Below are 25,693 nucleotides of genomic sequence, written 5' to 3' on the forward strand. Positions count from 1 at the left end.
ATATGTATACGTTCTACGTCCGGACTTTGACTGCAAACGCAAATGAACCCGCAAAGTCAATGCAGTAAACCAAGAGTGTATACACTTTAGCATACCAAATGCACTTTGGCCACAAATCGGATTGCTTTCAATTTCCTGAAACAGTGAGCGCACTTGGGTTTTTGTTTTGCTGCAAAAACCAAGAGTTCCTCTCTGATGCAGATTCTCTAACTCTAAGTACTTTCCCTTCATAACTGCAGTATAGTTGTGTTTTCCTTGTGGTTTGTATATAGTTTGCAAAAGTATATATGAAGGACCACAACAAAACAATTACTTTGCCTTGACTATACGATGTATGATTATTGTGGTTTTCCATATGTTTGCTATATACAATTGGTGATCCTTTCACTTTTGGGTGGACAGGACATGTGTGAATGTTAGATTCCTTCGTACTGAGAGAGATTTTTGTATTTTCTTTTGTTTTTTTTTTTCAAAAACTCTTCATGTTTGAAATTAAATTCAAATGAAAATTGTTTTGTTTAAGAAAAATAAAGAAATTCTCCTGAATATCCTTTTCATAAGTAATTTTTCGTTATCCAATGTCCTTTCATCATCTTGTTTAGAATATAACAAAAAAAAAAAAAAAAAATCTTTACAAAGTCAGAGAGGTGTTATGTCGTCGTCGTCGTGGTCGTGGTTAAACCCAAAGGTCATTATGGTATAACATAATTAGAGTATTCAGTGTTGAATGTCTGGCTTGAGAGAGAGATATACCTCAGAGAATTCCTCCTCTGTCATTCAAGTTTGCTGACCGGAAACCCCAATGGGAGTCATCATCATCATCAACTTAAAGAATTTATTTTAACCATCCACAGAGGAAAGGATTCACCAGGATTCACAGAGGTAATGATGCAGGTTAATTTTTCCTTTTTTTTTTACTCAAGTGTGACACAAAGAAAATTGAATTGAGAATGGGAGTGTGTTTCTTTTTTTTTTTGTCCTTTAATTAGGGTAAGCCTTTGTGGGTGAAAAAACACTGTTCTTATTTAATTAATACAAATGTAGTAGAGTTTTTTTTTTTTTAGAAGAAAAGGTTTTTATTTTTCTGAATGTTTTCGTTCTTATTTTCTACTTAAGAAAAATGTGTTTTTAGTTGGTTGAGTTAGGTCAAAATTCAAACAAAACTTTTTTATTATAGTATTGAGTTTCAAAAAAAAAATCTATGAAGTGAAATTGTAAAACAGAACCCAAATTTTTGCATTTTGAGAGTTTTTTTTTATGTTTTCAGTTCATTGACTAAGCGAACCAAAAATGGTTAGAAAAAAATTCAAATTACTTTTGAAATATAAAATTTGGTACACCGAAGAACATTAGTATGGGGAATACGAAAAGGCTGTCAACTTTTTTTTATTCAAAATGGTGGCCAGAATAAGCTTTTAAGTATAATTTTCAAAACTGAATTTAAACTAGAAATTTGACTAAACTTATGTCAAAAAGGTGTTAGATCTAAGATTTAGGATTTATATGTAGATTGATATTCCATAAAAAAACAAATTAAAAATTTTGAAAAAAAAATCCAAAAAGTGAAAATTAGTAAAACACACTTTTAGATCTCTTATTATCCTATTTCATGGATTTTTTTTTATATTTGCACAATTTTGACATACAAAATTGAATATTTTTTGGTTATATGGTTGCCACCTATGTTTTAAAGTAAATATTAGAAAACATAATGTAATGAAACATTTAGTTGTTCAATAAAACTGAGAATTTGTTTTTTCTGTACCTTAACCAAAATATATACAGGGTGTCCCACAGTCACCGCCCCAAATGAAAACCATGGATTTCTGAGCTCATTTTAAGTCGAAAAACTTAAGAGCTAATTTTCTCGTTTTCGTCCCGTTTTCGAGTTACCACGGTTTTTATGATTTTTGCCCTCTTGTCCTTTAACTGGCCTTATCTTTGCCAAACTACGTTTTATTTGAAAGATTTTTTTTGCAACCAATCAAGAATTTATTACAGTTTTAGTTTGTCTCAAAACTTTTTTTTCTGCGAACAACCGATTCTCCACAATTTTGCATCAAACACAATTTTCTTCGTTTTTTAAGTTGTTTTTTACGCTTTCATATAATTTAAGTAAAAAAAAAACACACGTTAATGAGTATTAATTTTTTGTGATTTTATTAAAGCCCAGTTTATTTTCATAAAAAAATTAGTGTTATTTCATAAAAAAGGCTACTGAAAGTAATTAAAAAAAAAATAAACAAACTGAGTGAATTAAAAAAAAATAATTTTTAAATACAAAATAAATTTAAATGAATTAAAACTTTTTCTGAGCTTTATCTATTTATTCTTTTCTTAACCACAATAGCTCAGAAAAAGTTTTTAATTCATTTAAATTAATTTTTTATTTAAAAATTATTTTTTTTTTTTTTAATTCACTCAGTTTGTTTATTTTTTTTAATTACTTTGAGTAGCCTTTTTATGAAATAAAACTTATTATTTTTATGAAAATAAACTGGGCTTTAATAAAAAGCACAAAAAATTAACACTAATTAACGTGTTTTTTTGACTTAAATGATATGAAAGCGTAAAAAACAACTTAAAAAACGAAGAAAATTGTGTTTGATGGAAAATTGTGGAAAAACGGTTGTCCGCTGAAAAAAAATTTCTGAGACAAACTAAAACTGTAATACATTCTTGATTAGTTGTAAAAAAAATCTTTCAAATCAAACGTGGCAAAGATAAAGCCAGATAAAGGACAAGAGAACAAAAATCATAAAAACCGTGGTAACTCGAAAACGGGACGAAAACGAGAAAATTAGCTCTTAAGTTTTTCGACTTAAAATGACCTCAGGAATTCATGGTTTTCGTTTGGGGCGGTGACTGTAGGACACCCTGTATATGTAAGAGATTTTAATGTAAAAAAAAAATGTATGATGTCCCGTTTCGAAGATATCTTATATCTCAAAAGCGTGACGTATAGATTTTTTTGACATTGGATTTAAATTTAGATTATTAAAATCTATTAAAAAAATATATTTTGGTTAAAAAAAATAAATTCTCAGTTTTATTAAACATAGTTGGCAATCGTAGAACCCCAAAATGTTCAATGAAATCAGGCAAGGGACGCATACTATCACCAATTTTTTTTTAATTTTTGGTGGCAAGCCACGCAAGTTTTACGTGCAGTCTTGTCATGAATAGGAGAAACACGATAGGCCCTGACATCTTATCAAAAACATAAATGTCCCAATGTCTCGAACAAAGCAATATAGTGGAATCCGAGTTTTTAATGGAAAAAATGGTATATCTCGATTTCCAGCAAAACTACAAGTACTATGGAAAAAAATTGCGTGGCAAAGTTGTAGGTAATAAAAAGATCTACAACTTTTATATTAACACATTTTTCACACAACCTCAAAATTTAAGTGAAAAATTAATAAAACCCAGTTTTTGGTTTTTTATTTTTATCTTTTTCAAAAAAAAGTTTTTTTCTACGAAATTTGGTGACAACTTACCTTATTATGTCCCAAATACACTGTAATTTATTTTGACTAAATATAAAAAAAAATACCCTAATTTTCAATCCAAAATTCACGTGCCAAAATATCAGCTTTTTTCAACAAGTCGGTATGTATTTTGTTCGTTGAAATATCTACTTTCAGATGGTGTAAGAAAAAATTTACATTAGTACACTATAGTTACGGTGACCATCCGTCCCGGTTTACCCGGGACTGTCCCGTATTTCTACAGCTTGTCCCGGGTTTTTATTTAAGAAACCCGGAACGTATAAGTGTCCCGTATTCTGTAATTTGTCCCGTGATTGTCCCGTATTTGCACATTCTCTGATTTTTGAATTCAATATTTTAAAAACTTTGTACGGAAAACAAGAAAACAGTGGTTGGAAATTAAATTTCTAGTACGCTGCTGAAGCAAAACGAAAAATTTTCTAAGTCTCCAAAGTAAAAAAAAACGATTAAAAACTCTCCATATATTCTAGCACAGGTAAGAATTTCGTTGCCTAAGCTGCGTACTGTGCAACGAAAAGCAAAATTTTCGTTTACGATTTCGTTGTGCTGGTTTTTTATGAAAATTTTCGTTCTGCCTCTAGTTTTAGGTTTTAGTTTTTTTTTTAAATGTTCGTCAATTATTTAGTTCCAGCTTCTGTTTGTCAGGTCAGTACACCAGAAAAAATGTTTTCGAATAAAGAACAACATAATGGAAGAGTAAAGAACCCATATAAGTTTCAAAACTTTTAAGGACATGTTAAAAGTTTTCTTAAGGTACAATTTCAAAACCATTTTTTATATAAAAATGTTAAAAAACAGATCTCCCGATTTTGACTAAAAAATATTTTTTTAGAAGTTATTAACAGACATTATTAAAAAACCATTTTCTTGATTTCTGATTTCGTAAGCGACTTAAATGATTTCAACAAAAACGCTCCCATAAAATCGTTTAGGAAATCTTAATATCAAAAAAAGGAAAAACTATGAAAAGTCATTTAAAAATATTTTAATTTTTTTTTGAAAAATCAATATTTTCAAAACGATCCAACGAATTTTTTATCCGTCCCGGGTTTGGCTTTCAAAAATATGGTCACCGTAACTATAGTACATTTTCTCGAAAAATGCAAAAAATTAAAAAAGCTTGAATTGGAAATTTTTTTTTATCATTATTTAAAATTTTGGCCTATTTATTAAAAATGTTTTTATAAGCTTCGACACTGGTCTATCGGAAATGATTCTAAAAACAAAATACTTAAATTCCCTTATTTCCTTGGGACTTTTGTTTAACATAAAATCAACCCTCTGGGATTAATATATTATATTCTTTAAAAAATTACTAAACTCACTTGACTCTGCATCTCTGAATAGTTTTAAAATAGTTCTTAAATTAAATGATCATATTTTTTTTTTTTTAAGAACTATTCGAGTTCATAATCCTTGGTCCTCTCGGCTTCAAGTATAGGAAACGGACTATCTTCAAAATAAAATGCCCCGCTGGGAGGTCATTGTGTACAGTTGTCGTCGTCATCATCATCACCATCATAATCATCATCATATTCATCATACAAGTACCTACTCGCTAGCTCACAATATTTCTCTAACAAACTGCACGACACAACTCGGGATAATTTAATATAATGTTTGACAATTTATATACATCATTCATTCAATCTCTGAAATGCTCTTTTCCTCCCCCAGGACCTAGGACATCAACCCTCATTCTCATCCTCGTTCATGTCGTCTTCAGTTCTCTTCTCCAATTCTCAGCTCCATCCTCATCATGGTCCGCCATGTCCCCAGGAACGAGCATCAATTTTGTTGCCATACATCATTTTGTGCTGTGAGAGAGCTTGAGTTCGCCAAAATCCTTCCGTCACTTGACTACACAAATACCATGCCAGAGTGACCAGGTTACCTGTGCTAAGGTTATTTGTGTTCGGTTTAACCGATATGGCTTTGGATGTGAGAATGGCAGCAGAGGGTAGAGAAGAGAGTAGAGTTTTCGGGATATATGTGTGTCCAGAGTAATGGTGTGCAATAATAAATAAAGCAATGAGCAATCATTTATCACGAGAAGTGAGGTCTTTTATGGAGCTCACACCGGCAAGAGAGTATGTGGATGGGATGGATATATACACAGGATATAGGATAGGAGGGACCTTTTCTTTTTAACCTTGTTTTGTCGTTAAACCCGAAATACCCCCCAAATGACGACCAACGAACAACCACCACCACTTTTCCCTCAACATTGCAAAACCGAAAATGAAACAACACCCTCGCCTCGCTTGCTTGCTATGTCGTCCCGGTCTCGGTTCGGTCCCACATCCAAGAGTGTGATTTAATGGGATTTTATTTGAGTTATTTGGTTATTTAACGCTCTGGTACGTCAAACTCATCTGTCAACATCGTCGTAGTTCTTTTGGGCATGCTTATAGGAGTTGTATGGGTGCCCCACAGTTTGACTGTGTTGTCAATAATTGAAAGATAAATGAAGCCACATCATGTCAGGTTGTCATATCTTGGGTTCTGAATTTTTATATGGCAGATCGGAGGAAAGGTAACAGCTTACTTATCGTTAAATATCTTTTTTGTGGTAAATTGCTTTCAATTATATTTTGCAGTCTTAAAGCTGTTTCGGGGCGAGAGTATAATAAATCATCATAAAGTTTTATTGATGGGCCCAAAAGATGGGTGGGGTGGGGTGGGGTGGGGGAGAAAATATTCAATTTATTTAGACTTCGGATGGAGATGTTTTTTTTTTTATTTTTATTTTTTCAACCTTTTCATGTTTTACATGGCAACTTACTTTTCATGTAATGATAATGGACTATCTTGTTTGGGGTTTGACTTAAAGTTTGAAATAAAACCTGGTAGACTGGTGTCATTTAAAAGATTATGTCTGAAATAGAAATGTTTCCAAAAATACAGAAATATAGAAGTATATTTTGGAGTAGTGGAGTTAGTATAAATAATGTTAACGGGTTCAGTCTCCCAAAATTAGTTCTAACTTTATGGAAACTCTACTTGAATAATTTAATTTTAATTTATATCTTTCACCAACGGAAGTTGAAGGAAGAATTGGAGTTTCATCTTAGTGATACTGCGTGATCTAAAAAAATAGATTCAGCTAAGAAAATCATTGCACAAATAAAGCATAGGACAACTCATCATGGGCATCGGCAGTCTATCAAAGGACATTTAATCACAGGGAATATTTTATCCTGAGGAAAAATTTCCATTCCAACCTTGTGATGACTTTTCTCATGATGAGTTGTCCCGTGATGATATATGTGCTGTAATATGTGGGATTGAGCCTAGCATATGAAATTGGGGATGAGAATTTTTGATGAAACAAGAATACAAAATTGATGAGGTCCTTGAAAATTTTTCTAGACAAAGTGTGTTTTTTAAGAGGTTGAGTTCTTTTTTAAAAAGTTAGCTGACATCATTTTTTTTTTTTATTTTTTAAACTTGGGGGAAAAGTTTCCTTTGTTATAATAACTAAAAGGGACTCCAATGAAAATTGTTTAATTCACCACAAAAACTATTAAACTCCACACTTTAGTGTTATCAAATATTTTAGGTGAAAGGGTAACTATCCTTGAAATGGGATTTAGGAAATTAAAGAGTATAACCATTTTTTTTAGAAATGTTTTTTTTTTTCGAGATGAAGAGAAAATATGAGATTTTTTTAACAATCTAGTGAGAAAAACACGTAAGCTCTTATAGTTCAAAGTACATGAATGTAAGCTAACCATTGGAAATTTATAAATTCGTTAAGATATTAAACTGGTTGTGATAGAAGTTTTTTCTATTTTGTTTCAGAATGAGTAGGTATCAGCCAATACAGGCTTATCCATTCTTTACCGGACACCCTGAATATGTACAAAATTTTCTTATTTTTAAAAATTCAAATACACTGAATCATTTAAAACGATTAGAAATATCTGTATGCTCTTACGATTTTAATACGATTTGTATGTTATGTTTCAAACCAGACCGAAGTAAAATTTTTAGCCGTTTATTAACGGTACCTGCCATAGAACCGCTTTTTTTTGGTTTCTAAATATCTCGTACACGACTTACCTGATTTTAACGAAAAGATTTTATGTGAAAGCGTTTGAGTTTGAGTTATATTTCAAATAGAAATTTTTTTTTGGATTTTTAAAAAATATTTCCAAATTTTCTTTTGAAAAATCAATTTTTTCAAATCGAAACAATGAATTATTTTGAAATTTCGTTGTCAGTAGTTAATTAGTTTTTTTGTTCAAAATGACATATGTAGGTACCAACTTTTATTTTGAAAAATGTTAGAAAATTTTAATATATTTTTTTTTCTAAAAATTCTGTGTTAGCTATATAATATACTTCGTTTGAAGGTCAAAACGATTTGAAGTTATGTTTTGGAACTTTAAACCAAATTTGATATTGATTTTTATATATTTTATTTACAAATTTCAAAAAAAAAATTCGTATATTAATTTTTAAAAAGCTTTTATATTCCAAAAAAAACTTTTAACATAAGAGCAAGTACGTGCGACTCTGTCGTGTATTATATTTGTTTTTTTTTTATTGCGTATGCAATGTGCAGTGAGCTCCCAACTTAACACAATTTTCACAGCCTTAAAGGATTCTCCAAATTTGAACAGTTAGTTTATTTCAAAATTTATATGTACCTCTAATACAAAATTTTGGAGATATTGCAATTTTCTTGAAAATATAAGACTTTGTACACGTTATATTAGAAACAATTTCAATCAAACTGTATTTTAAGTTTTTTTTTTTTTTGGAAAAAAATAACTAACAAAAAATGGCTGAGAATTATAAGGGTGTATTTCATACAATAGGTATACAAAAAATGAGTTTTATGCACCAACATTTTTATAATTTCAACGGCTTTTAGATAAAATTCAAAAAAAATTAATGGCTACGGTACAGGTAAAAAAGACATAGGTACAACTTTCATGATTTCACATAAATGTATTAATATAATAAGGTTCTATGTTATTCAAATTTCAACACAGAACCCTTTTACTGATTTTTTTCCAAACAAAAAAAAAATACATTGATTTAAGTTACATAGAACTTTTTTGCGCAAATTTTTCAAAATGAAGTCTTATGGAAATGATCTTTTTTTTAACTAAAGTAAAAATAAAAGATCTTTTGATGTTTTTTCTGGTATTGAACAACAGGGGTGGAATCGGCTAACTTGATAGTCGATAGTTGACAGTCAAAAACGACGATTTTGTTCCATAATTCGTCGTTTTTGACTATCAACTATCTACTATCGAGTTAGCGGATTTCACTCCAGGGCTTTTGCTAAACAGCAAAGAATTTTTGTATCTCATTCTGTACTCTTTAAACCAAAATATGTACTATCCAACCTTAACTTTTGCAATACTTCATTCGGGTTACCTAACCCAGATATTCTTACATCACAATAAATAAGAGTAATGTTTTTTGTGTTCCAAGAATTGGAAGTGATTTTCTGAAACCTTTTTTTTTTTGTCATAATCGAGGTTGGGAATTTCATAGTTCGTATTAATAAACCAAAAGTTAAAGAAACACTTGGATTCTTTAACTTAAAACAAAAGAAGTCAAAGCTCAAAAAGTACCAAAAAGGTCTTTCGGACAAACCTAAATACGATGACAAGATATACTAGGATAAAGCAACTGTAAACGAGACTCAGCTTTCACCTTAGTACCCAAAAAAACAAAAATATTAAAAAAAAAATTAACTAATTTTTAGTTGTAGGTATTTAGTTGGAAAATTGAGTATTTTTTTTTCAAAGGTCAAGATTTTTATTAGTTTATTTCTATTAATAGTTTCATCGAATAAAACTTTTTTTTTTTTTAACTTGAAGCAAATTTACTTACGTTATACATGGAGACAAATAAGGCACTTAAAATCAAGGTGATATTCTTCTAAAATCCAATCCTCTTAAATTAATAAGATTTCTAATAAAAATAAGTAAAATTTGTTTAAACTTTGTTAAAATCAAAGTGAACTTCATTTTAACAAGAATTTTCTTCTTAAGAAAATTTAAGTGTAGATACCTGCAAAGATTGAAATGATTTTTCATTAATTTTATGTGCATTCTAATTAAAATTAAAAGATTAAACTAACTTTCAATTTTTTTTGGCATACATTTTGCACCGTAGTAGATGATTGTTCTAAGACGATTGTATTTTTGGCAAAAAAGAATGCAAAAATCCGATTGATTTAATACAAATTCTAATTGTTTTTAGCATGTCTTTTTTCTGTATACCTAATTCAACAAAAGTAGGAATTGTGATTTGTGGTATTTTTTTTCTGTTATTTAAAATAGAATTTGACTGTTTTGTGCAAAATTTAAATAAAATTAAATTAAATCAAAGCCTATTTCACGATGAATTTAGTTTTGTTTTTATATAAAATCCATTTATTTCATGTAAGCTCTTTATGACTATAAGGTTCTATGTTCAACATAGAACCTTTTTCAAATTTTTTTACAAACATTTTCATAAATAGGTTCTATGTCATTTTTAAAAAATGCTCATAGAATCCTTTTTTGTGGTGAAATGAATGTTTTTTCCATGGTTTTATGATTTGTTTAGGGTTCTTTATAAGATTGCATCAATACTTTACTGCTATGTAACTATTTTATCCAAAAACCAGCCTTACAAAACTTTGAGATCGATTTTCTCAAAACTATGGTGAGTTGACATTCAACAATATAATTCTCAGCCAGCGATATGTATGTCATTTTTGTAAATGAAAATTTGTCTGTTTTTTAATTTAAAGTGAAAAAGTTCTATTATCTAAGACTTAACAAACATGCATTGAACTTTATGAGCAATTACGTACGACTCAGTCGGGCATTTTATTTATTTTTTTTTAACATTGACAGGTTGGTCATTAGTTAAGGAGGTCTTTTTAAACTATTTAAAAAAATCCCAGACATTTGGAGTTCTTCAAGATTAAACTCTAATGGTCACTGTGGCGAATGAGTAACCTTTTTTTTTTATCAATCGTTTTTTGTCGGAATTTTCACTCAATGGTGTTTTTTTTCCTCTTTATTTTAAGGGAACTGTGTTGCGCAGAGGCCACATCAGTCAGACCAGCTGATTCGAGAAGGAACAAGTAAAAGGGTAAGTTTAATTTAATTTTTTTTTTTTTTTTTTTTTTTTTTTTCAAAAAAGTTTAGAGATTGTTTTTTGTGTCTATAAAACTCACGAAGTAATCGAAAGATTGACATGCAATTTTGGACCGATTCAATTTTAATAATTTTTCATTTCCTTTTTCAAGAAGCATTCTTAAGGAGTTCTTTATTTTTAATAAGCTCAACTTGTTGAATTTTCTCTTTGTTAGGGATGTGATACAAAATCAGAGTTTTATCATTAAACTCTTTTCAATAAAACATTTTCAATCGAAGTTTACTAAATCAGCCTTATTTGTTTTTAAATGGTGCAACAAGAGATGCAACTATTGTAATTTCCAAATTTCGCATCAAGATTATTAAGGCTCTTGTTAGGTACACAAGTTTAATTGAAAGAACAAATTTTTTTTTATGTAAAAACTTAAATTTTGTGTCACACCCGTAACAATGGAAACCCTTCAGTACATTAAAGTTCTTCGTTAGCCCGTGCCAACAAAATGTATTTTCTAGATGCGCATATTACAAAACTATTTAGCTACAATTTATCCTTGAAATTTCATAAAAAGAAATTCTATACCTATATTCAATTTTTCAAAAGAACTTTCAAACAAACATTACAACAGAAACTACAAAGATTAATTTTCCCAATCATCATGCATCATATCCTTGCAATAGCTATATCCTAGAAATATCTCTACACAACAAACAGAACATCCTGAACATTGAACATAGTTAACAGCGAACACGTGTAATTGGCCAGAAGGGCACAAAACTTCAACCAGAAATTCCTTTATCATCCTCTCATTTACTGTCATCCTTTACCGAGAGGTAATCTTTTTGCTTCAGCTTCCAGTTTTGATGTTCGGTTCGTTCGTTTTCTACAAACTACAAACTCTTCTCTATATCCTCTTGTCCTTTTGTTTTTGTCGATTGTCTCCCTATAAATGACAAAAGAAAAAACAGAAAAAAGAAACAAACTTTCACATCATCCCACTTTCAATTTTCCTCTCTTCAAATTATTGTCCTCATAGAGCTGTATACTAGAATATATAGCGCCATCTGGTGTAGTACACACAATACGACCAATGAACTAACATGGAATGTATCTAAGTATCCTCTTTTGTTCTTTTTTGTTTTTTTTTTTTACTTTGCAGATCTATTCGTTGGACGACGCCGAATGCAGTGAATTGTGTACCTGTGGCGAATCACTAACGTTAACGTGCCATGCACTCTGTGTACCGTTCGCTCCATGTAGGACAGCGCTTGCATTTTACAGCCATGCTTCGCCGGCTTATCAGGCCTTTCGAGGCAGATGCCTCTGCTATTCGGGGCGTTTTATTTGTATGAAGCCGCCGCTAGGGGAATACACTTTACCTGGTAAGTAACAGTAACTGTAAACGTAACGTATAGTATACTAGCTATATTCCCTTATATATAGCTGATAGCTATTTCGAAATAATGAACAAAATGAAAAAGAATCTAAAAACAAAAAAAAAATCGTTATTCGTGTGGAAATAATGAAAAAAAAAATAGTAAAAAAAAATACTCCTGTTTATCTTCAAGGACGATGAAATGAGTATCTTGTAGTAAAAGAGAAAAAAGTAAAAAAAAAAAAAAGTATTAGGATAACAAAAAGGTTTACTTTGTTATAACCTGTGATGAAGTTTTGAGGTGAATATGTGAATGGGTGTGGAAATATATGGATAAGAATTACGGCAACTCCACTGCAGAGCTATTAAATGCAAGTCATCCGGCTATACAAGATCCTTTATATATGTTCTCTGTGTGTACCAAAAGAAATCAACTGTAATATGTGAGAGGGCAAAGAAAAAAAAAAAACAACTTCTTCTAGACTTAAATCAAAAGAGATGGCAAAATAAGGATGCACTAAAAGATACACACACGATGAGGCTATAAAAACCATGTGTGACACTGAATTGTCTTGCATATAAAATGGGAATGGGGAGGTTTGTTAAACGGGGGGATTTTGTGCTATTAGAATGCAGAAACGACCACACTATCAGTGTAATTTCAAAAAACTAACACAAATTTTGGTAGGTTACTATAAAAGTACTAACATTTAAAAAAGGAAGTTTTAAGGGAAACGGGATCATGCATTTGTGTGATTTTGGTAAAAATTAGAAAGACAAATTTTTTTTTTTCGTAACCATAAAAAATCTAGTTGTCTTTGAAAAATTTGCAAGTAATGTCTACGGAAATATAAATGGCGCCCAATAAAATCTTGCTTTCAATGATCCTATACTTTCATTGTTATTGTTTCTAGTATTTTTTGTCCAGGTAACATTATTACCTTTTCTGAACATTTAAGACGATTTAAATTTATATATTTGCATACTGAGAAAAGAAGTGGTCCTAATATCGAGCCCTTAGGTTAGGTTAGGTAATATGGGCTGACAGTTGATTTTGTTACCGTCACACTTAGATCAATGTAGATCCCTTGTGATACCCTGAAGTATTGTAACTTCATGAAAAAGTGTTAACCTATGAATGCTATGGTTGTTCAAGCCATTTGGAGGACTTGACAAAGTTCAGTAGGCTATTGCCTGAGAGTTCCGATAGTTCTTCTAATTCATTGAAGAAGTAGTTTCCTAAGAATTTTTTCCTAGTGCGACAGAGTGCTGGGCAGTGACAGAGGAAGTGAACAGTGTTTTCCTGTTCGTCCTCATTACCGCAGCCTCTGCATAGATCATCCGTACTAAGCCCCATTTTCTTTTTGTGGTATCCTAGTAGATTATGTCCCGTTAAGACGCCTATTAGGGATCTTAAGGAAGGTTTACTAAGTAGTAAGATCTTATTTGATTTTTTCTCGTCGAAGTTCGGCCATAGTTTCCTGGTGTGACCGCAGGTTTCTAGGAGGTTCCATCTTTCATTAGTTTTTTGTGAAATGTTGTTGGCGATATTTCGCTTTATTTCACATTGTGGGATTCTGATGCTATGGTCTATGAGAGAGGGATCAAGAACTGAGCCCTCCCTTGCAAGCTCATCCGCTTTTTCGTTGCCGAACACATCACTGTGGCCGGGAACCCAGCAGAGTCTTACATTATGCTGCGTACCAAGAACCCTAAGCTCTTCGCGACAGCAAGAAACAAGCTTTGACTTGATTAAGGTGGCAGAAATTGCTTTTATTGCCGCTTGGCTATCAATGAAAAAGGTGATGTCAGCAGGTGATATCGCCATCATGGATATTTGTTTAGCAGCATTTTTCACTGCCAATATCTCGGCTTGGAAGACACTGCTGTGATCGGGGAGCCTGAAAGAACTGGCAAGGTTGAGGTTTTCTGAGTAAAAACCTGCACCAACCCCAGTGTTCATTTTCGAACCATCAGTAAAGATGGCGATAGTCGACTCATTTGAGAAAGGTATACTGTTTTCCCAATCTTGTCTGTTAGGGAAACTGACATTAAAAGACTTGTTGAAGTCTAAGTAAGGGGTCATGTAATCTGTACTTACGTTGTTGCCAACGTAGTTCGAAAGGATCGTAGTATGGCCATTTTGAATAGTATTCCAAATGTTGGTTTGACTGAGTCGTAGGGCGCTGTTTGCCGCTAATTCTTTTACAAATAGATCTAAGGGAGTGAGATTAAGGATTGCTTCCAAGCCTGCGGTTGGAGTGGACCTCATCACCCCCGTAGTACTAATGCATGCTGTTCTTTGTACTTTGGTTAGGGTCTTCAAGTTCGTGGATTTCTCCAGAGCTTGCCACCAGACTAAGCTGCCATAGGTCAGAATGGGTCTGACAATGGCGGTATACATCCACATGATTATTTTGGGATTTGGTCCCCAGTTTCTGCCAAGAATTCTATTACATGAGTAAAGTGCAAACGTGGCTTTCTTGTATCTTTCTTGAATGTTTGGACCCCAGTTAAGTTTCTTATCCAAGATCACTCCAAGATATTTCGCTTTATCCGAAATCTTAAGTGGGGTGCCATCAATTTTTGGCACTGCAAAAGGAGGAATTTTCCTTCTGTTTGTGAAAAGTACCAGTTCTGTTTTTAGGGGGTTTACTTTAAGACCGCATCTCCTGGTCCAGTTACTGACCTTGGATAATGCGTTTTCTAATTGTTCGCTTACAGTGGTTAGGTATTTACCTGTCGCTAGAAGAGCTAGATCGTCTGCGTAGGCTATAACCTTAACACCGCTATAATTTAGTTTGATGAGAATCTCATTCATCACCAAAATCCAAAGAAGAGGTGATAGAATACCACCTTGTGGGGTTCCTCTAGATGCGTACATTTTTATATGTGACCCACCTAATTCACTATTGATTTGCCTGTTTTTCAACATGCATACGATCCATTTTATGATCGTGTCTTCTATTTTAAGGTCAGTGAGTGCTTTTTCAATGGCACTATTATGGACATTATTGAATGCTCCTTCGATATCTAGAAATGAAGCCAGGGTGTATTCTTTAACCGCAAGCGACTTTTCTATTGTTCTGACTGCACAGTGTAAAGCTGTCTCTACACTTCTACCTTTTGTGTATGCATGCTGAAAGGGTGATATAGTCTCCGGTATTAAATAACTGCGGATATGTATATCGATTAACCTTTCAAGTGTTTTGAGTGTAAAAGAAGTTAGACTGATAGGTCTGAAATCTTTGGGTTCTGTGTAACTGGATTTACCAGCTTTTGGTATGAAGACAACTTTGACTTCACGCCATATTTTAGGGACATACCCCAATTGTAGGCTATTTTGGAATATTGTGATCAGGTAAGGAATAATGAATTCACTACTTTTTTGCAGCATCAAAGGGAAGACGCCGTCTAGGCCTGGAGATTTATAAGGAGAGAAGGAGTTGATGGCCCAGATCAACTTTTCTTTCGTAATAATTTCTCTAGGAATCTCACATATTGAGTGCAAAGAGTTTGTGGAATCATTGTCCAATTCAGAGTTACAACCTGGGAAGTGGGCTTCCACCAGGAGTTTAAGACTGTCTTGACAGGATTCTGTCCATCGATTATCAGGCCCCTTTAGGGACCCTATAGAAGTATTCGTCTTGGAGAGAATTCTCCTTAGTCTCGCCGAATGGTTAGTACATTCGATAGTACTACAGAAGTTTCTCCAAGAGCTACGTTTGGCTCGTTGAGTTTCTGTCTTGAACTTTCTCTGACTGGTTTTATAAGATTCCCAGTCACTTTCTGTTCTAGTGCGTTTAGCAAGGTTGAACAGTTTTCTTGTTTCTTTTCTTATGGTAGTGAGCTCAACAGTCCACCAGGGTGGTTTACTGTTTTTCTTCGCAGCGGCAATGAGAGGACAGCTTTTGTCCAATGCACCGCGTAGAATTCCTGTGAATTCCTCTGTCAGTTTATCAAGACTATTTGTGTCTAGGTTATTGTCAATGTTTAAGTGACTAATGTTTTTTACTAATTCCCTATTGAAGACATGCCAATCGGTGCGCCTATTATTCCTAAAAGGTTTAATGTGCCGGGCAGCATCAGGGACGTAGAATTCTATTAAGCGATGGTCGGAAAAAGAGATTTCATCTAAAACCTTCCATTGTTCTAATTGGCAAGTATCTGAATTACTCGTCAAGGTGATATCAAGAACTTCTTCCCGTGTTTTAGTAACAAAAGTTGGGGTGTTGCCTCTATTAGCTACGAGCAAGTTTTTCTCGATAATAAATTCAAAAAGGGACTCGCCCCTGGTATTAGTATCAGTGCTACCCCATTGCATATGGTGTGAGTTAGAATCACAACCTAAAATAATATCAAATTTATTCTTACTTGCAAAAGATACCAACGTTTCAGTGATATCTGCTGGTGGTCCTTCTGTACCGTCATACGGCATATAAGTAGACGAGAGGATGAGCATTGGGAGCCCATCTCGCTCCAATCTTACCGTGGTCTGGTCAGTGTTGCTGTAAGTAGTTAGAAGAAAAAGATTAAACTGTTTCTTAGCTACTATGCATGTTCTAGGGTTACTATTTTGACTGTCAAGATTAGACTTGTACAGCTGTAGTTCTTTAGATTGTAGACCCTTGATATTCCCTCTTACAACCCAGGGTTCCTGTATCAGGGCTACGTCGTATTGTCTACTCTCCATGAGGTAGACAAGGTTAGCGGTTGCGGCTTTACTATGATGAAGATTGATTTGTAAAATTTTCAATTCCATTTAAATAATAAAGTTTAAGTTCATCGCTTTACTAACCTGTTTTCTATCGTTGCGAATCAACCTAAGTTTGCACCTAGTGATTCCAACGCGTATCTTGAAGTCAGCCTTCCTCAGGAGTGGTAAAGATTTGTGGCTCAATCTTACCACCACTTCGGTGCCATCATCCGTTCTTTCATTCTTGACCACTTCCCACTCTCTGCTCAAGAGATCACTATTCAAAGATAGGATGTATCTCTCAAGTCGTTCGTTGGGAAGGGTCGGGCCTTTGACTAACAGCCTTCCAAGAGGTCTGTTGAGATCTTTTATCTCCTTTACGTCGATCAGACGCAATTCGGCGCCTTGCCATGGAGCTGACGTTTTTTGTATGAACTCCCGAAGCCATTCGAGAGTCATATCATTCTCACAATGCATCACTTTGAAACCATGGACAGTCTTAAGGTTACCGAAGAGTGGAACCGTCCAGCTCTTGACGATAGCCTCATTGACTTGCTCCAGGATCCTTAGTTCAAGGAGATGCCATTCGTCTTCAGTCAGTTTGCGTGAAGGCTTACCATAATCGGCTATGGCGACATGGTGGCCTTTTACGCTAACCTGAGAGGTTCTGCGCTTCTTCTTCGTCTTATTAGGCGAAGAGCTGGCGGGTGAATTGGCATCTTTCCTAGCTCTTTTGGAGGTGCTAGGAGTGCCCGCAGTTCTCTGTTCTGCCGCTGCACGTAAACGTTGATTTGATTTGTCCAGTGCTACTCGCTCTTTTGCCGTAAGGGACTCGGGAGACCTTTTGGCAAAGCGACGGACAATCCTCTCAGCGTTACGATTCTGACGGCGACGAATCTCATTCTCATCTAATGCTCTAGCCCTGGTCTTTTTGTGTTATATCGAGCCCTTAGGGACTTCTTTAGTAATTGACATTCTATAGCCATCTGAAGCTACTAAGTTGTCTATTCTCAAGAACAGGTATCATAATATGCAAAAAGTTTCAGACTTTGATTTAAGTAATCCACTGTGTCGAATGCTTTTTTAAAACCCGAGAAGTACAGCATCTAAGGCCCATCTAATATCTTTAGACAATATAAATATTTAAATGGCGAGATTGCATCAGTTCTGATTTTTACTGCTTCGTTAAATAAATACTCGTATGATGCTGTACATTTATTTGTTTGCACAAGTCGACAAATATGGAAAATAGAAATTGCCATTTTTTGGGAATAGGTAAGATGCTTATAATTTTGCAGACTATACTCGGTTAAGCAACCTTAGTTAAAGCTTGTGGTCAATATCAATATGTACAATTTTCAGTTTTTAACAGAGCGAATTTCTCAATTGAAAAACATCGAAACTTACTTAACTTTAAAGTTCTAGTTGGAAAATGTTTATGTTGTACAAGATATTATTATTAAGGAGCTCAATTTGGTCATACTGCCGCTGATAACTGATTATTTAGTTTAATGCAACTTAAATCACTGAGAGAAAACAGCTCATATTCTAGCCAAATCGCTAGAAATATTTATTGCAATAGTCATGTTTACCGTGACAGTAAGAACTGTCTGATCGAAGAGATTAGTTTTGAACTCCTAAAAAATTATCATTTTATAAGGAGCAAGAGAGGTGATTTTAAAGAGGTTAAGTAATGGAATACTATCAATTTAGTTATCGCCGATATCTACAGAACTTATACACTTTCTCTTCGCCTCATTGTTTAGACTATAAAATTCATTATTAAGACTAAAACTCGCTTAAGTTTGCTCATCATGTATCATAAGAATAAGAACAGTCACATGACAGTGCATAATCCTTGAACCTTGATAGTTCCTATTTCATTCCGTTGTCTCACCATTTTGTGGGATATTGCATTTCAATAATGCCCGTTCACAGAAAAGGTGATCATTCCATCCCACAGTGGGTCATCTCCCATACAAAGTACGGTCAAAAATATAATGACCATTTTTTTTTTAATGAAACACCTGTATTATCATTTTATATGATTTATTATTGCAAAAAAATGCATCAAGTCAGTTTTTTAAAATTTTGGTTATTTTCAAGAAAAATAAAAAAAGGTAAAAAAATATTTTTTTTGAAAATATAAAAAAAAATGGTTAATGCCGGAAATGGAATTGCCTGTCAGTCGAGCACTTTACCCTTACCCTTTAGTTCAGTCTTTTATAAAAATAATAGTGCCAAAAAGGAATTTTTTTAGTTTTACGTTGTAATTTTTTTTTCTCCGTGTATCGTCATTTAAACTCGTATTACTCGAAAAGGGAAAAAAACGGCGCTTTTAGTTCGAAAGGTAGGACGGTATTCTTCATTTGAGAACTTAAATTGTAGAGGGCACTCGAAGGCAAACCAACTAAATCTCTAATTTAATGAAAATTGAGCTAAATAAAAATGGTTAAAATTGCTTCGCTAACGAGCCCCATTACAATTAGCCTTAATGTTATTTAACAATATAATTTATGTTTTTAGAAAGTATTAACCTTCTCGTTTAATATCCATAACAATTTAATACTGTTCACAATTTTTAACACCCGCTATCACTATCGAAAGTCTCTTAATGACCCAGTAAGGCTTTTTTAGCAAAACGTCCACTAGTGATCTGAAAAAAAAAGCAAGTAAAAAAAAATATTATTCTTCGAGCCTATTTAACATCATTGTCATCCAATCTCAAGGGTGTTCTTCTTTGTCTATTTAGGCCTCGCTGTGAACTTGTAAGTTCTTCATGGGCTGCTATATCAACTTGACATTTTCTATGCCAAAATGAAGTTTGAAATTAACCATCTTGGATTTTCTCATGAGACTTTAAATTTTGTTCTACTGTTGCTTTAGTGACCCCAATTATGCTTCGGAATGAATGAAAAATTCGTCGAATAGCCACGGAATATAGCTCTTGCCAAATTAACTTACTCAATTCATAAAACATGAGTGAGAAAGCAACTCATCAGTCTATGCTGGTTAAGGTACCTTTCTTTGCCTTTGTACACAAGCTCTTAAAAGCTTAGTCTGGAATAAGTTTGGCAAGACCACACCAAATATCATTAGCTATAATAATAACTAAATAATTATCTCTGACAACTTTTAGACGCTTTGAAAATGCCTTGACAACGATGAGGCTGATCTTATTTGGCGACTTATCGTGCCGGAATACTTAATATTCTTGCTCTGCCTTGCCTATAGCCTGTGTCCATTGATCTATTTTCAAACCAAAATACGATGAACCATACCAGCTTCTATAATTTGATTGATTCTCATTCTTTCGTTTACCGATTCTTGTTGCATTGAGTCAAAACATTCTCAAGGCTTTTGTGCTCTTGAGATGAAAGGAGGCAAAATTGTTTGACATGATGGGGAAACCTCACTGAATTTCAGTTTTAACTTTTTGAAGATTTCTTTGTGTAAACCAGATTTAGCTGGAAACTGTAACCTATCCTTGTTAGTGAGCTATAATTTTCTCTATAGGAAAGATAATAAAGAATAGTTGTTACATTTGTAGTTATTTAGCCGTCGTACTTATAAGCGAAATTGTCAATAGACAAAGCTCAGGAGACATGAAATTGACTCCTATGGTGACTAAAAAGCTTTAAAATAGGTTATCACTCAGTCTGTAAATGGATATAATTCCAGTACCCTCTGAGTTTTCAAAACTTTGTATAAAAACTGTGGAATGAAATCTAGAAAGTGTGTATTAATATCCGCTACCCCAAAATATAAATTCAACTGGCAACAAACAAAATAAACACCACAGAAAAAGTAAACAGAAGGAGAACAACAAAGTTGTGCATTTTATTTGTCCTTTGGGTAAAATATAAATTTATTGCTTCAGTCACTTGCATGAAATTGTTTTTCTCTTTATATCAATTTCAGTTTTTTTGCTTTTTTTTTTATATTCTTCTTTGTTCATTGTTTCCATTTATAAACGAATATATCCTTCATCATTTTTTTTTTGTTTTTTTTGTATTCGTTTTCGTTCCAGGTGGAGTATTTCTTTTACTTGGCTACAGTTCAGCGGATGAAGCGCTTTTGCGACCGCATACAAATCTCGGTGTACAGGATGCAGTAAGAGCTCTTCAGCAATATGTCACCACACACATTGACAATCAGGTATATATTCTACGAGTGAATGATAAATTGATTTCTTGTGTTCGCAAAAAGAATACAAAAAATGAGAAAAAAAAAATAATGATATTTTGCGCGGGGTAAAGATTTCGGTATGTCAAAATTGAATGAAAGGATATGTATGTTTTTTTTTTTCTCTTATTTCATTTTGAAGATAATAATTTGCAAAAAAAAAAAACCGTTATGGATTTTTTTTTTGTATCTTCATTTTTCTGTCATTGAGATATTTTTGAATAAAAGCGATTTGCATAAAACGAAGGTCTGCTTTGAATTATTGATGTATCGATGGAATCATTAAAAATTAATTTTATTCCTTTTTATTGGACTTGAATAAGTTTAGAAGAAGAAATGAGATTCAAAATGATTGCCAAAAATACATACTCTTGAAATTCTTTTACAATTTTCTTCATTTTAATTAAAAATTTTAATAATCATGTCGAAATTTCTTCTAACATTGCCATTTTTTTTCATTTAAATTTACTTCCCTTTAGACAATGTGCACACTGACTTTATTCAACATGACAGATGAGAACATCATTATAGCAGCCCGTTTACCACACGATGCTAAGCTGAAAGCCATCGACGTGCTCCGAAAAGAAAAGGTAAGAAAAACTTCATTCCTAACCCAAATTCTCTTTGTCAAATGATATTATGAAAACTCTCCAAAAGGACCTTCACTTAAACTAACCTTCTATCATTTTTGACATTATTTTCTTTTTACACAGGAGGAATGCACAAACATTCTAAAAACCATAAGTCATCATATAAACACCGAACATAGTGAACTGCAATCCCACCGACTGCTGAGCATATTCAAGATGTCCGAAGTCGAAGTTATATGGCCGGAGAGTAGTAGCGCCAATTCGCCAACAACAATTCTCCTAGGCAAATGCACCCTTATAACATCCCTGATGTTTTCCCTCTTGCCATTTGTTAGCTGGACATTTTTAAAGATTGCCCAAGAAGAGACATGACATTAAATTATTCATGCCAAAACATTATAAGAATAGAGTTGGAGAGCAGCAGCATGCGGCAGAATAGGGCAACAGTGAGAGATTAGAGCTCTATATATACCTACTACTTAAACTAGGAAGTAAGTCCGCTATTAACCTAACTGTGTAGGATTTAAGCATTTTACCTAGAAATGTAAGAAACCCGCGTTGTAAGTAAAATATAAGAAGAAAAAAAGAGTATGTGTGTGCGAATGTGCATGTAGGTTAGGCCAAGTGATAAATAAGAACAAAAAAAAAAAAAAGGTGTAAAATAATAGAAAAGAAGAGTGATGGCAATGCTGTATAACATTCCTCTTGGAATGATGCGACATTATGTGAATATGAAGAAATCTTAGGATTTATGTAGGTTATAAGAATTAAGTGGTGTCACTGAAAATTTTTGTTGTTTGTCTATTGTTTTGTTAATTGGCATTCTAGGTTGAATGTTGAGTTGAGATTTGCTGGAGTTTGGATTATAGTGACTTATGAGAGGCGTGCAAATGAGAATTGCTGATACTTTCACTTTTCTAGAAAGTTCAAATGGAAGAACTGGGCCCTATTGCATCAACCACTTTGCACTTTGCAACTTTGCAACTTTGCAAATTCTGTTGCACCAAACTCCAATTTGCAAAGAGGAAATTCATTCTTTGCAAATTTTGTTGCACCAACCACAAAATTTGCAAAGCACAAAGTACTTTTCTGAAAAGCGCAAAGTCTTGCAAATTTGCAAAGAATTCTTTGATTTCTTTGCACTTTCCTTTTAAAATTCTGCATGGTTTTGCAATAATATGCAAAGACAAAATTTGATTTGCGGATGGATGAATTGATTTGAACGACTTTTAAGATAAAGAGTATTAGTAGTAATAGTTACGTGAGTGATGTAAAATTAATAATACCTAAATTTTGAAATTAGGAATAATTAATTTTTGGTAATATTTAACTATGGTTAGTATGTAAAAATATAGTTGAAATGGCATTCTTAGGATTTATTGTGTTCTTTTAACAAACTATTTAGGAACGATTTGTTGTTAGATAATTTTAGATAATGTTAAACTGTCAAATGACCAATTTGTTTTTAAAATAATACCAATTCCATTATTATAACCGAAAGTCATATTTTTATTTAAAATAAATTTTCTTTCATCATAAAATTTTAAAATTCCATTTTATAGGCTATTGATTATGTAGTTTAGAAAGGAACTAAGACGTTCACGGGTTTTTATTGCAGGAATCGTTCAATCGGTTATAAAAGAAGATAAAACCGCGGAGTGCTATTAAATGAGAGGGTGGAAACTGAAGATAGGGGTGCAAAAGCCCCCTTTTTGGTTTTTTCAATATACCTCGTAAACCAAGCAAAATTTTGATATATTGCACATAAACTTTTTGTAGAGAATTAAATTTCCTATTGGAATAATGTTTTTTTAAAATTTGAAAAAAAATTTCCATACCAAAATAGTCGAAACAATCCTAAAAAAAATATCTAAAAAATCGATTTTTTGAGTTTTTTTGCTTTTTTACTTGTATATTTTTTTTGGTTGAGATAGACATAAACGTTGCTTCAAACAAAAAAAGAAGATTAAATTTCCTTCAAAATGCTGTACTCACTAAATTTTTTCATTGAAAATTAACCGAAGTATGGCCATTTTAATCTATCTTTTTTTCGCATTTTTAGTTTTACTCAAGTAAAATAGAAACATTTGAGGGGAAAGTACGATAACTTAAGCACCAAGAACTGATAATGAGATTTTGTAGAGGGGTTAAATACAATTATTATTTACTATGGGAGGGGGTCAATGTCCCCCTGTTTTGGCGGGAGGGGCAATTTTCTAAAAAAAAATACTTAAAATAAAAAAAAATTATTAAAAAACAACGGCAACACTTACAGTTTTGATTGATACTTTTTTCAAAAGCTAGAATTATAAACTTAATATTAATTTTAAAATGAAGTTATTTTAATCAATTGTTTTTGAAATACCCGATTTCAAAGTCAAAACTTGTGAAAAAAAAGTTTAAAAATACATTGAGTACAATTTTCACAAAGACTGTGGACCTCAATACGAAATTGATCGACAAAGTAAACTGCCTTAACTAATTTCTTATCAAATCATGAAAATCATAATGTTCCTATGCCTTCTACTTTTTGAGAAAATTGAAAAATAGACAAAATACTTTCTTTATCGGAATCACTCGTTTATTTCAAAAAGAATTGATTAAAATAACTTTATTTTAAAATTAATATTAAGTTTATAATTCTAGCTTTTGAAAAAAGTATCAATCAAAACTGTAAGTGTTGCCGTTGTTTTTTAATAATTTTTTTTAATTTTAAGTATTTTTTTTAGAAAATTGCCCCTCCCTCCAAAACGGGGGGACATTGACCCTCCCTCCCATAGTAAACAATGATTGTATTTAACCCCTCTAGAAAATCTCATTATCAGTTCTTGGTGCTTAAGTAATCATACTTTCCCCTCAAATGTTTCTGTTTTACTGAGTAAAACTAAAAATGCGAAAAAAAAGATAGATTAAAATGGCCATACTTCGGTCACTTTTCAATGAAAAAATTTAGTGAGTACAGCATTTTGAATGAAATTTAATCTTCTTTTTCTGTTTGGAGCAACGTTAATGTCTATCTCAACCCAAAAAAAATGTACAAGTAAAAAAGCAAAAAAACTCAAAAAATCGATTTTTTTGATATTTTTTTTATGATTGTTTCGACTATTTTGGTATGAAATTTTTTTTTTTCAATTTTAAAAAAAACATTATTCCAATAGGAAATTTAATTCTCTACAAAAAGTTTTATGTGCAATATATCAAAATTTTGCTTGGTTTACGAGGTATATTGAAAAAACCATAAAGGGGGCTTTTGCACACCTATCTTCAGTTTCCACCCTCTCATTTAATAGCACTCCGCGGTTTTATCTTCTTTTATAAATCATTGAACGATTCCTGCAATAAAAACCTGTGAACGTCTTAGTTCCTTATTACCCTGTTTTTTTCGACATAATCAATAGCCTATTAATAAAAGAAATAACAATGTTTCAATTGTCGTGACTATTTCAAAAGGAGTTTAGGAACTATGTTCACCTGTCAAATAGTTACAAATTGTAAATAAACAAAAGACCATAGTTCATAAATAACGCACCTCTGCGATCTACTTCATGGCCACATAGCCTCCTCTAGAATTGCCAAACCACCTTATTCAAAATTTTGCATTATTCAATGAATTACACTGGTCAACAAGGTTTTTGCCACAAGAACCAAAATATACTTTTCTAGTAGTTTTTGGGGTGCTGAATCCGAATCTGAAGTCAGAAAAATTTGATTGGCCTCCGTTTTTGAAATATTACCGTTAGAAAATGTCAAAAAACGTCATTTTGGCTGTTTTGGAGGTTATGTTTTTATGTGGAGTAGTCATTATGAATAAATTTGAAAAATTCTATTAGCCTTCGTTCTTGAAATATTACCGTTATAAAATGCTAAAAAAACGTCTTTTTTTCTGTTTTTTTTAAGGTTCTGGTTTTCTGTGGGGTAATTCATTATAAACAAATTTGTAACGGTTATTATAAGAACAGACATTTTTCTTTCAAAAACTGTTTAAATTTTAACGATATCTCTTTTATTGCTTGAGATATCTTAAGTTTCATTTTATAAGCCAAAGAGAAATTAAACTTAATCTAAAGTTTAAGGGACTGGTCACAGAATTTTTGCCACAAGAACCAAAATATACTTTTCTGAAGGTTTTAGAGTTGCTGAATTCCAATTCAGAATCGGAAAAATTCTATTAGCCTCCGTTTTGGAAATATCACCGTTATAAAAAAAACTTTTTTTTTTGCAT

The 25,693-nt window shown here is 32.6% G+C and overlaps 1 protein-coding gene across 3 annotated transcripts in view; it reads left to right on the top strand.

Moving 5' to 3' along the window:
* The window catches only part of LOC129913187 (uncharacterized), a 542,292-nt gene extending 519,619 nt beyond the window's left edge, over positions 1-22,673 (top strand). For all 3 annotated transcript variants that reach the window (XM_055991737.1, XM_055991736.1, XM_055991738.1), the window contains 5 exons: positions 10,558-10,622; positions 11,785-12,007; positions 20,727-20,854; positions 21,361-21,471; positions 21,595-22,673. In XM_055991737.1, the coding sequence (XP_055847712.1) occupies positions 10,558-10,622; positions 11,785-12,007; positions 20,727-20,854; positions 21,361-21,471; positions 21,595-21,843 (776 nt within the window). In that variant the 3' untranslated portion in view covers positions 21,844-22,673. The remainder of the gene's footprint in view (positions 1-10,557; positions 10,623-11,784; positions 12,008-20,726; positions 20,855-21,360; positions 21,472-21,594) is intronic.
* Positions 22,674-25,693: the final 3,020 nt, after the last annotated feature.

This window comes from Episyrphus balteatus, chromosome 3 (assembly GCF_945859705.1).
Source record: "Episyrphus balteatus chromosome 3, idEpiBalt1.1, whole genome shotgun sequence".
Classification (NCBI taxonomy): domain Eukaryota; kingdom Metazoa; phylum Arthropoda; class Insecta; order Diptera; family Syrphidae; genus Episyrphus; species Episyrphus balteatus.